General features: G+C 41.2%; 1 protein-coding gene across 1 annotated transcript in view; it reads left to right on the forward strand.

Moving 5' to 3' along the window:
* Nucleotides 1-5,029, forward strand: part of tgfbr1b (transforming growth factor, beta receptor 1 b) — a 66,933-nt gene extending 61,904 nt beyond the window's left edge. Inside the window, exon 9 of the mRNA XM_071900600.1 lies at nt 4,759-5,029. Within this exon, the coding sequence (XP_071756701.1) occupies nt 4,759-4,884 (126 nt within the window). The 3' untranslated portion in view covers nt 4,885-5,029. The remainder of the gene's footprint in view (nt 1-4,758) is intronic.
* Nucleotides 5,030-12,357: the final 7,328 nt, after the last annotated feature.

The raw sequence follows: 12,357 nt of genomic DNA on the forward strand, positions 1-12,357 counted from the left end.
AGTGATGGCATGGTTACTAAACCTTAGACCTAGTCTCTAGTGATGGTCAAGTTACTAAACCTTAGGCCTAGTCACTAGTGATGGTCAGGTTACTAAACCTTAGACCTAGTCACTAGTGATGGCATGGTTACTAAACCTTAGACCTAGTCTCTAGTGATGGTCAGGTAACTAAACCTTAGACCTAGTCTCTAGTGATGGTCAAGTTACTAAACCTTAGACCTAGTCACTAGTGATAATATGGTTACTAAACCTTAGACCTAGTCTCTAGTGATGGTCAGGTAACTAAACCTTAGACCTAGTCTCTAGTGATGGTCAAGTTACTAAACCTTAGACCTAGTCACTAGTGATAATATTGTTACTAAACCTTAGACCTAGTCTCTAGTGATGGTCAGGTAACTAAACCTTAGACCTAGTCTCTAGTGATGGTCAAGTTACTAAACCTTAGACCTAGTCACTAGTGATAATATGGTTACTAAACCTTAGACCTAGTCTCTAGTGATGGTCAGGTAACTAAACCTTAGACCTAGTCTCTAGTGATGGTCAAGTTACTAAACCTTAGACCTAGTCACTAGTGATGGGTTTGGTTAATAGTTTATTTTTTGTGGGACAGAGGCTTTGCTTGTCTTTGCTTTGGTTATTCTTATATTCTCCGGTTTGCAGTTCTAATTAACTATCCGTCCTGTGTTCATGTGTCCAGTCTTAGTAAATACTTTGCATACAGTATGTGGGACTAATTGGCACCCAGACTCGTATTATTACTGTGCCTCAAGTTGCGCCAATGTTAGTAGATCCAGGTCATAAGTTCCAGCTACGACAGCAGCTGATTTAGTTATTTGAGTCAGACTTCACCAGACTGTCTCCACCACATTCAGCTGTGCAAACTAGACTTCTTCACAAGCAGAGACTCTCCCTCAGCCGGCCAACTCCGCCGCCCACGCAGGCTTCTTACAGTCACATAAGAACATTGGAATGGATCAGGATGTATAAAGCTGCCGTCTAATGGCAGTATGCAGTTTTGTATTTCTTGTATCGAGGTCTTTGCAGTTTGGCCACCTCTCTTTCTGGCAGCGGGCCTCCAGCTCAGCCGGCCATAACATTTTTCCTCTGTGATCCGATAGACAAGGTTAGTTTGAAGATTCATAGTGCTCATCTGCCTCCCTGAAAGCAGGAACTGGGGAAGGCAGATGGACTTTGACACAGTCAAATTAGCCTGACATTTCTCCAACTAGCGGTGTGTGTGTCTGTCTACTGCTAATGACTTCTCTAAGGATGTGCTTTGCTGACCTAATCCAGTAGGCTAGATGTGAGTTGCCTTTAAGGGTTACCTTGACCTGTTGAACGCAAGTCTGGTAAATTTCTACATTGGTCCCTTAGTTTCCCTACATACGGCTTGTCGGTATTATTTTAACCAAGGGGCATGGTTAGCCACAAGTTCACTTGCTAATTGCTAGCTGTACCTTCTGATTAAAATAAGGAATAGCAATGCCATTTTTAGGGAGAAGGACGTGTCTAAATCAAGGATCCTCAAAGGTTTTCATGTCATGGGCCTCCCAATAGACCCATATTAGAAAACACATCCCCATTTGATCAGATTTAGTCCCATGGGAAGATTTCAGTTATTGATTTAGTATTGGATTGTAGAACTGTCTCCACTGTACATGGTGAGAGTGAAAGCCAGAATTACAGTAGTCATTCTTATACTCTACTTGGGGTAATTTATAGTGAATTAAGTTATAGTGAAATTTAGCTATTGGAACTACTGCTGGAACCCCCTCTAGGATCCCACTGACCTAAAGAACCCTAAAATTGAAACTGGCAAGCTTTTTATATATATATAGATATATATATAGATATATATCTATATATCTATATCTATAGATATAGATATATATATATATATATAGATAGATATAGATATATAGATATAGATATATCTATATATCTATATATATATATATATATATATATATATATATATATAGATATAAGCTATATCTCGAATTCAGTGTAATATTCAGTAAGAGGCAGAGCATCACACCAGCACACTCCCTCATCGCCCACTTTAGCAAGTGATAGACTCCACTGGTGTGTGTGTGTGTGTGTGTGTGTGTGTGTGGTTGTTGTCTAGTTTGAACCTGCCCGACCTGTATGTCTGTCTCAATAGATATCATTATTTGCAGTCTGTGGTTGATCTTGCATCACGTGTTGGCATGAGTCAGTGAGACTGTGTGTGTGTGTGTGTGTTTATGTAGACATTTGTGTTTATGTCTAGACCAAAGTTTGAAACCAGATCCCAGTCTTATGTATGATGAATGTAAGGAGATAGTATCAGTGCTGCGTGAGAGCACCGCAAAACACACACACCCACCCACACACAACAGTCAAGTACAGGCAGAAACAAACACACACACGCAAATACATGCATAGGTAGAGTTGTTTTCACACTGTGGGTTTAAACCAATTTTTCTTTTCTTTTTTTTGACTGAAGCTGATATTTTGTGCCATTATTCTTTATTCTTTAAAAAAAAAAAATCCCCAAAATTCCATTCATTTCTGTTTTTGCACCAGAGTTTTTTTCTTGTCAGGGTGGAAAAGCCTCTGAAATAACATTTAGACCATCATGGGACACTAAAACTGTTACGACTACTGCTGCTGCTACTAATAATAATAATAGCGATGCGACGGGGTTCACTACAGGGACAAGAGATGGAAATGACTTGGTTGCTATTAGGGATGGGTATCGTTAGGATTTTATCGATACTACTACTCTTATCGATACTCCTTATCGGTTCGGTTCTTTATCGATACTCTTATCGATTCGGTTCTTTATCGATACTCTTATCGGTTCTTTTTCATTACTAAATAATTGCTTTTTAAAAAATATATTTTAAAAAAGAATAAATTCAGAACAGGATTAGAATTTATTTATATTTTAAATATAACTGAATGTTGTTTCTAGAGCAGCAACAGTCATGTTTACAACAGCAAAGTCACTATATAAACTCAATAATATCTCACTGGAAACAAATCTAAAATGTCAATAAAATAAATAATATTCCTGACATCACAATACTGAGTGAAGTTTAGAAAGAATCAGTATCAGTCATTCATCCTGTCCTCTGTCCTCCCAAATTTTAAGATACGTGGCAAACTAAGCTAAACAGTTTACAGACAGCTTTTGTTTTAGCTTGTTTGTAACAATTCGCTATTAGCCGAGCTAGCGCACTGTGCTTGTGTAAAACATAGCAGCAGTGGATGAGAGACTGCGGACAGAGCAGATTGAAATATCGCTTTTCTACATGTTTATGCTTGTTGAACAGGTGTATTGATAAAGTATTGGCTTTTACTTGCGAAGGTTTATTGCACTTACAGTAACAAGCGTAGTTGTCGTCAGCTCGAGTAAAACGCTCTGTGTGTGTGTGTGTGTGTGTGTGTGTGTGTGTGTGTGTGTGTGTATGTGGAGGAGCTCAGCCCCGACAGAGAGCAGAGAGAGGCTGCAGTGTGATAATAAATTACACCAAAACGTTAAAAAAGTACCGATAAAAGAACCGGTAACGTCGGAGCTTATCAATACTACGGTCTTTAATAATTTAGCCCCGGGGCCCGTTTAATACCGGGTTTCGGTACCCATCCCTAGTTGCTATTATGTTTGGGACATATGGAGTTACAGTTCTGCTTTTGTGCAGAGCAATTTTCAGAGTGGAGTCCTCTGCAGTCGCTTCTCTATGATGTTGTGCTTCAGGCAAACAGGGCAGGCAGGTTTGAACAGTGACAAATTCCTAGCAGTGGACATTTTCTGTCGGCTCACTTGTTCATTCACCATTTAGCCAGCGGCCCATTAAAGCAAATGAAGCCGTCTCCGAAACCATTTGACAGTCAGCATGAAGAAATGAGCTTCAGCCGGCTCTGCTGAAGGTGTGTGTGTGAGAGACGGTGTGTGTGAGACATTGAGTACTCTGCGTTGGTGTGGAGTTGGTGCTAATCCACCTGATGAATGGAGGCTGAGTGTGTGTCTGCTTTCTTAATGAGCGCTGCAGGAAATCCCACAGATCGGCCACTAGCGTCTTACCAGACAGACGCTCTGAGAGATTGAGACAAATGACACACACACACACACACACACAGATTTGTTGACTCATACACACCAGATGCTGTTTACAGGCCCGGTATCGGTCCTCTTTCAAAGCCCATTCAGTGTCTAGTTGGAATTGGAGCTATTTAGACCAGTGGAAAATAATTCTACTGAAAATAGTTTGACGACTCATCATCTCCAGCCACTCTCTCCCAATGGAAAAAACGAAATCAAACCAGACAAAGGTAAAAAGCTTCACAACGATAAGCTTTACATATGTAATTGATGGGATGGGACGATATATCAAAATTAAATATATCGCGATACAAAAATGTGGCAATACGTATCGTGGGGCCGAAAAATGAATCGTGATATCAGCTTCATTTTATTCTGCTGTAGTAATCACAAATGAGATGGCTTGTCCATTGCAATTTCACAAGCTCTCCACCCATGTTTTTTTTTTTTTTTGGGGGGGGGGGGGGGGTTCAATGTTGTGGAAAATATTGCGATATTTTGTGAATATCGCAATATTTTGCTCAATAATATTGAATATCGGCCCAAGCCTACCCTAGATATAACATGGCTATTTCGTGCCATGGGACAGTAGAAATGTTGCTTCTTCCACCTTTAAATGTTCTGTTGTAACGAAGTCATGTTGACCATTGTTTTCTCCCTCCCCCCTCCAGGCCTTGCGGGTGATGGCGAAGATCATGAGGGAGTGCTGGTACGCCAACGGCGCCGCCCGGCTCACCGCGCTACGAATCAAGAAAACCCTATCTCAGCTCAGCCAACAGGAGGGCATCAAGATGTAGACCCGACCACCAAACACACGCGTACACACACACACCTCCGACCGGCATCCATATCGTTACCATTACTACTATTATTATAGACAGTATTATTATCCTCCTTATTATTCATCGATTGCTCCTCCCCTTTGGTTTGGAAGGGAGGTGAAAACTTTTTTTTTTTTTCCCTGTGCTCTTTTTTTTCTTTTTCCCCTTTTTGTTCGTTGACAAGCAGATGATTGTTGCATCTAAGACTGAGGAATCACGCATGTGTGTGTGTTGCAATGGGTTGATATACACACACGTCAGGGAATGGATGGATGGATGGATGGATGGATGGATGGATCGGAAGAGGAATGGCTGTCTCTGAAGGCAAAAACGGAGGGATCGAAAGAAGGGTGGCAACGCAATCCCTCCACCTCCCCCCATTGTTCCCCATCCCCCTCTACTTCCCATGATGTTTCTGAAGGACCTATCACGGCAGCCGGTGGCCGTCTCAAGTCCCGCCCCCCGCCCCCCACCTATCCGCAGCAGACCCAACCAGTAAGCGCTCAAACTGGAGAGGGGAAACGAAATGCAAAGCAGCCAGCCAGTCGGACAGCCAGAAAATCACCCAGGAGGTTCCTGAGGGGCCGGGGCATAGCTCTCATTCTGGTGACATTTTCGTCATTGTTGCCTAGTTTTGTTTATTAGCATTTCATTCTTCAGTTCAGGGGACGAAGCTACTCGTCAGTGGGGCTGCAACTCGATTAACGATTATTTCCGTTTTCGAATAATCCATTGAACTTTACATGGAATTTTCAAATGATCTATAATCAAGAACGCACCTTTTTTTCCAACCATTCAGTGGGCAAAATATCAAAATGTCACTTTTTTGACCAATGCAGGTTCCATACAGTATAATCTGTAAACTAAATATGATAGCCCAATAAACCAAAAATATTAAGATTTTCTAAATGTAAAAGAATCAATAATTAAAAAAACAAATAGACATATATCTTGGATTTTTAACTGTTACACTAATGAGTTTAAGAGAAATTATTTTCTGACCATTATAGGAGTTTTGCATTACAATGAAGGAATGTCAGCAGATTGGCATGATTTGAATAAATTGAAATTATGAATACAGTAGGCAGGTGGTTGAGTTGTGCCAAGTAGGCTTGGGTGATATAAAAATTGACCTATTGACAATATTTCTTTGAGGTCAGTGACAATATGTAAGGGATAATGCCCGACGAGGTGTCCATTATCAGGAATTAATGGACGACGGGGAGGCCAGAACCGTCCGACGCCCAGCGGAGGACGCTTGGGCTCCTCTGCGGAGTCCATTAATTCCTGATAATGGACACCTCGAAGGGCATTATCCCGCTTATACCATGGTCACTTGCCAAAGAAAAAAAAATTAAGACCATTAATTTATATTTTCATGCGTTTTGTAATCAAAATATAAAGTTTTTCACAAGCCATAACTCAGTTTCCCTGGTAACACCTGAGGGTTTGACTAATACCTGGAACAATCATTACCATCCCATAAGGTTCTTATGCAATGAAAACGTTGTTCACTACTCCAGTAAATAGGACAAACCTTAGATATGACTTGGCAACGGGAGATATTTCTAGTCTGCTCAGCTCATAGAACCCTTTGGCTCAGCTATGAGCCAGAAAGCTAACGTTATGCTAGCAAGATTCAAAGTCAATAACATTGCGTACGGTTGACAAACAGTAAATATAATTTGACAGTATGTTTAACAACAAGACTAGCTAGCTATCCAGCCATGTCACTGTCCCCAAATCAATATCAAGATTTTCACGAACAAATCAGGCTCAAACGGAGGCTTTGACTGCGTCCCTGTTGCTATGGTTACTCAATTAGATACAGGCTGATACTACGTAGCCAGCGCATTAATTTAGAACGGTGAACAGACAGTTTCACTGGAACTACTTAGTAGGTGTCCATTATCAGGAATTAATGGACACCCTGCAGCCAATCAGAATCGAGTATTCACCCTGACCATGGTATAAATGATGATAGACCACTGCAATTACTACATATGGCCATAAACAGTAGGCCTTTTTCATCTCAACCCAATTAATTAGTGTTTTTTTACTCTGAGCAATTACAAAATTCTGCTAAAGATACGCCCCAGCACACATTACTGCACTTTGCCTAATGTGGGCGCTTGCCAGTTTAAAGTTGTTGTTTGTTGTTTTTTGTTGGTATAAAATGTAAAAATTCAGCTCCCTCGTGTAGTCAAACATGTTTCTGAAGCAAGTAGGCAAATTAACCTCTGTCTCTCTCTCTCTCTCTCTCTCTCTCTCCCCCCCCCTTCTTTCTCACAGTTTCACTCTCACTCACTCATACTCTGCCTCGCTGTCTCTCTCTAGCGCAATAAAACACTTACAAAATGCCCGTTTGGTACTCAAGTCTAGTGAAAACTCTCCTATAAGGCTGTTCAATCTGCACATTCATACCAAGAAGTCTTGAAAGAAAACCTTGCCCCCCTCACTTATACACATAGCTGAATCTTTGTAATTGCAGTGGTTCATCTAAAACTATTTTTCTCAGTGAATATCTAGGTTCTAGTAGATGGAGTGAGTACTCTCTTTTCTCATTTAACTTGAACCCAAGGAAATGCCCAATAGGCGCACTCCCATTTTTTCTTTGAATAAGATTTGCCATCTTGCCACTATTACAGAAAGAAATATGCTCCTAATTTTACATTTGGAGACATTTGTGATTGGCATCTGTAAATTTTGATACATTTGGCACAAATAACAGCTGTGCCGCTGACTATTAATCATTACATTATCATAGCAGAGTGGCAAGAATTATCGTGGCCAGTATCATGCTCAATGATAATATCGTTATATCATCCAAGCCTAGTGCCAAGACAACTCACTTTTGCAGAGTGCGTACCACACATTTTGTTCAATAAGTTTTGTAAAATAATCCCAAACTTGAGAAGACATTTTCCGTTCTCTTTCAGCAGTTTTTTTTTTTTCCATTGGCTGTTTTTCTCCTGCCAGGAAAGACTGAGCAGTAGATGAACAGTGGATATGCAGTTTAGGCTACCGTTATCATGCATAGCATTATTGATTTGGCTACCGATCTTAATGCAGCCATGGAGTCCATGGAGGAGAACCTTCTTGCTCTCCAAGTTCGTGGCCAATCAGCCATGGAGGCGATCGGTGGCAAATCGGAATATAAAGATTATTCAAAAACGGAACTTGTTTTTCAATTGGGTGGGGAAAAAAAAGTTCTTGAATTTATTAAATATGTGTTGCAGCCCTACTCTTCAGCCATTTAGCCAGTGCTCTTATCCGGAGTGAGCAGTTCGGGCTTCAGTGTCTTGCTCAAGAGCACTTCAGGACACAAGGCTGCCGTTGCATCGGAGGATTGAACCTTGGACCTTTGCGGTTACAGGACTGTCTCTATAAGCCACCCTGTCACCCAGACACATGGCTTCATCTGTTCCTCATTTGGTTGCGTCGTGATCACAGAGTCGCACCTCTGCAACAATTTTGCACCTCTTTTCTTTTTCATTTTGTTACTGTTGTCGCTCCCCGTCTCCCTTCTTTATTGCCAGGGACTCGGACAGGTCAGTTTAATTTATTCATTTTTCAGAGTTTTTCTGTGTTTTTTTCTTTCTTTCTGGTGGCAGGGGATGTGTATCTTTTTTGCAAAACAACAAAACTGGACACGACCTCATTCATTTTTTTGGCAAACATGCTGCAACATATGCAATATACAGTAGATAAATGTGTCTATTTTCTATACTCTGCTCTGCTAACCACGGCAAGAACTACAACAACGACAACACCAACAACAATCAGCTGCCACCATGCCTTCCAAGCCAGCTGTTACCGGAAAGTGCCACTGCTTTAAAAAAAAAACCTGAGTCCTCTCATGTCGGCTGGTGTGGACTGTGTGTGTGTTGTTTTTTTGTGTGTATGTATTTGTGTGTGTGTGTGTGTGTGTGTGTCAGAGAAGCCCTCTGGGAGCCCTTTGCCGAGCGTACAGCAGCTCATACTATGCACACTGAAGGAAGGAACTGGGAAGGACGGCGAGAAGGGACACACCGCGCATCGCAGCACCCGCAGCACCCGCAACCCAGCCGACTCTCTGGTGCCATGTCACCCAACAAGTCACCCCCCCTCACCCAATCACCTCAGCAACAACTCATCAATACAGCTCATTTATCCCAGTGACTCGAGTCTGGAAATTGAGCTCCAGAAACCTGAACCGACTCTCGTTGTGTAAAAAAAAAAAAAAAAAGTTGCCGCAAAAGCCACGGTGGCTTTTGAAAAAGAGACACACAAAAAAAAGAGACTTGTAAGCATTACTGATGTTGCCCTATAAACGTATACCGTACTTCTGTTTTCGTTCTTCTTTTCATGTGCGCGCGCGCCCGCTGACAGCGCAGCGGCGGCGTCTTTTCCGAGCGTTTTTTCTTCTCCGTATACGGATAATCAACGAAAAAAAAAAAAACAAGGTGAGGTACATTCATTTAAATATAGCAAATGGATATTTACTAAGCCATAGGTTTTCCAGTGGTTCTTTTTTTTTCTACTAGAATGTACATTTCTGAAAAACAAAAGACGGAAAAAAAAAAAAATCTCTGTAACGTGGACAAACTTTTGTCATTTCAGCTTAGCAAGCCTTAAGGGACCAACGCATAAGAGTCGGGATTTGCTCTTATTTGGTTTATTTCTGTTTGTCTGTTTTTGTTATTTTGTAAAAGAAAAATGATTATAACTGATTCCTATGATAAAAGGTAGTGTCATTATTCTATCTAAAGGACAAAAAAAGTATATGTAGCACCTGATTTAACAGTTTTCTGTTTTGTTCAAGTGTCTGTCCTGTTGCCAATATTGCCATACACCTAAACCCATTCGCTTCATCTTATCTTACTGACTTGCTTGTGTGTAGGGAAGCTCCATCAAAAGCACTTGTCTTGTAGTGCACAGGTCAAAAATAAATGCATGAATAGATAAATTATAAACAAGTGTAAAAAAAACAAACATACATACAGTTAGATCCACCGGACGGGGATTTGCGTGAACGAATCCCGCAGAATCTCTATTGATTGTTCAGCAATAAGTGCACTTCTGAACCACTGCGAGGTTTACCTGTGTGGCAATATGGATGTCAGTGAGTCAGTCTTACCTGTCTTTTATCATTTTCTTTATGGATGCATAATGTATTGATGTGCTGCTACTTAGTTGTCCGCCTCGCTTCTCTGAGCTGGGGCGAGAGCCGCCGTTGGATGTAAATATCCTCGAATTGCCTAGATTTGATCATTCTGTGCCATGTTGCTCTGTCCGCTAGTCAAGCTGATTGTCGTCTGGCAGGCGGTCCACTGAAAGATCTGCAAAAGTATGCTGACGCAGTCGGTATCAGTCGTGGTCCATGGAGGCCCGAGAGGCTGCAGGTCATTCTAGCCAAACACTACAGCAGCTCATTCCGCTGATTTCCTCTGATTTCACTGATTTCCTCCTCTCTGGTTGAAGGCGTTGATCAGTGAAATCAGCTGCTGTAGTGATGGGTTGGTATGAAACCCTGCAGACTCTCGGACCACCGTGCCACATGGTTGAAAACCACTGTGCTAAGATCACTGGGCATTGAGTAGCTTGTTCTTTAGCCCACTCCGACACACACAGATAAAACCCTGTCAGAAACGCATTAAGAGATATTCTCCTTTATCAAAGCCTTTACCAAGGCTGTCAACATGATCTGTGTGTGGGAGAGGAGTATCAAAAGACATCCAGATGTTTTGGAGGTAGTGATTTGGTTGGTAAAGAGAGCTTGTTTCTCCGCAAACCCCCAGTAGAAGCCCTTGTAGCAACTGATAAAGTAATAACAGCTGGATAATGTAATAATTGGCCAAAATGTTACAAAATTTGCCTCTAAATGGGTCGAAAATGTAATAAAACCTGTTAATGAAGTTAATTGCCAGATAATGTAATAACATTTATAATTTTAAAAAAAAAAAGCGTTACACCCCTTATAATGTGATAATTGCCAGGTAAAGGGGAATGAAGTAATCTATTACTTTTATCAGCCTCATATTCAAAATATACAAAAGGCCTATACAAGGAAAAATATGCATTTTAATGAAATGGAGACAGAGCATTTTCAGCTATCATCTTACATTATGTATTTTGTAATCCATCAACAGAATTATCTTTACATATAACTAACTTGTTGCCACTAAATAATGGCCTATATACTGGCCTATCATAAAAATGTAATTAATGTTAACAAATCAACTGCATTTGAGTAAATCAAAGGTGCAAAAACACATTCAAGTAAATTCAAGAACTTCATAACCACTTTGTGCATAGAATACAGATATGGAAATATGGAAACTTTAACTTTATAATTGCGGCATCTATTGTCCGGTGAGAGTGATTCATTTGATTGCCACGGCAATGGTCTTCTCCCGTGCACGTAAAATAAAGCATAATCAACAGCAGTCCACTGAATGGTTCTTGAAGGGTTCCACGACAAGGCCTAACATTTAGCCTGTAAAACGGTTCTGTGTGTTGTGGAAATGTCCCTAGTTGTGGCTATTGTCTCTGGTTGGTGAAAACTGGGGACCTTTGGTGAGACTAGGAATGACTGAAGGCCCAACTGTGCTTCAGTGACATCTAGAGGCAGTGATACGCAACTGCACAACATTTTTGATGATTTTTTTGTTAGAATTCCGTGACTTTCTCCGGCACAGAACCCAGAATTCTTCGCAGAAAACAGGGGCGACTATTTAAAAAGAGTGACGTTTTCTTACATTTCGACAGGCTATTACATCATCTGACTGTTATTATCAGTTGCTACAGGCCTTGTTCAGCATTCCGTTATCCGCCGTTCAAGAAACGCCGTCAAGCGACTTCTGCCACGGCGCAAAGCTTGACAAAGAACAGACAGTATGATGTGCCATACGCACCCGTATCAATAATTCTACTGTTACAACCTGTTCTCTAGAATGAAGTATGCTGAATTATGTAGAGAGGTCAACGGGCAGAAGTGACATATTAAGCCTTGTAAATATCTGCGTCTATCTTGTGGATTAAACAAAAGCGAAGGACAGAAAGAAAGCTATCCTGATATTTGAAGAAAGTAAGTGGATATTGCTGCTATATTAAACAAAAAAAAGGGGTGGGAGACTATGCTGAATTAAATCTTGTGTACAAAGGCTCTCGAACCAGTAGGGCCAACTGGGGCTTACCAGGGAGGACCAGGGCCAAGGATTCATGTTTCTGAGCTAAGTGGGGACTTGGATGGCGCAGGAAACTAGCAGACTAAAATTCTAAATATCAAAATATCTCTTCACATAAGCCCCGGCTGGCCCTGCTGGGCCCTCGAGTGTACTCCACTCAAGCGTTTTGTGTATTCCATTAGCAAGGTCATTCTCTGGGACATATTAGCAACAACAACGACAGCTCAACTCAACAGCACCTCTGGTATGCCTCTTCTAGGACAACAACCTTCATTCTGTC

This window comes from Centroberyx gerrardi, chromosome 22, assembly GCF_048128805.1.
Source record: "Centroberyx gerrardi isolate f3 chromosome 22, fCenGer3.hap1.cur.20231027, whole genome shotgun sequence".
NCBI classification, from domain to species: Eukaryota; Metazoa; Chordata; class Actinopteri; order Beryciformes; family Berycidae; genus Centroberyx; species Centroberyx gerrardi.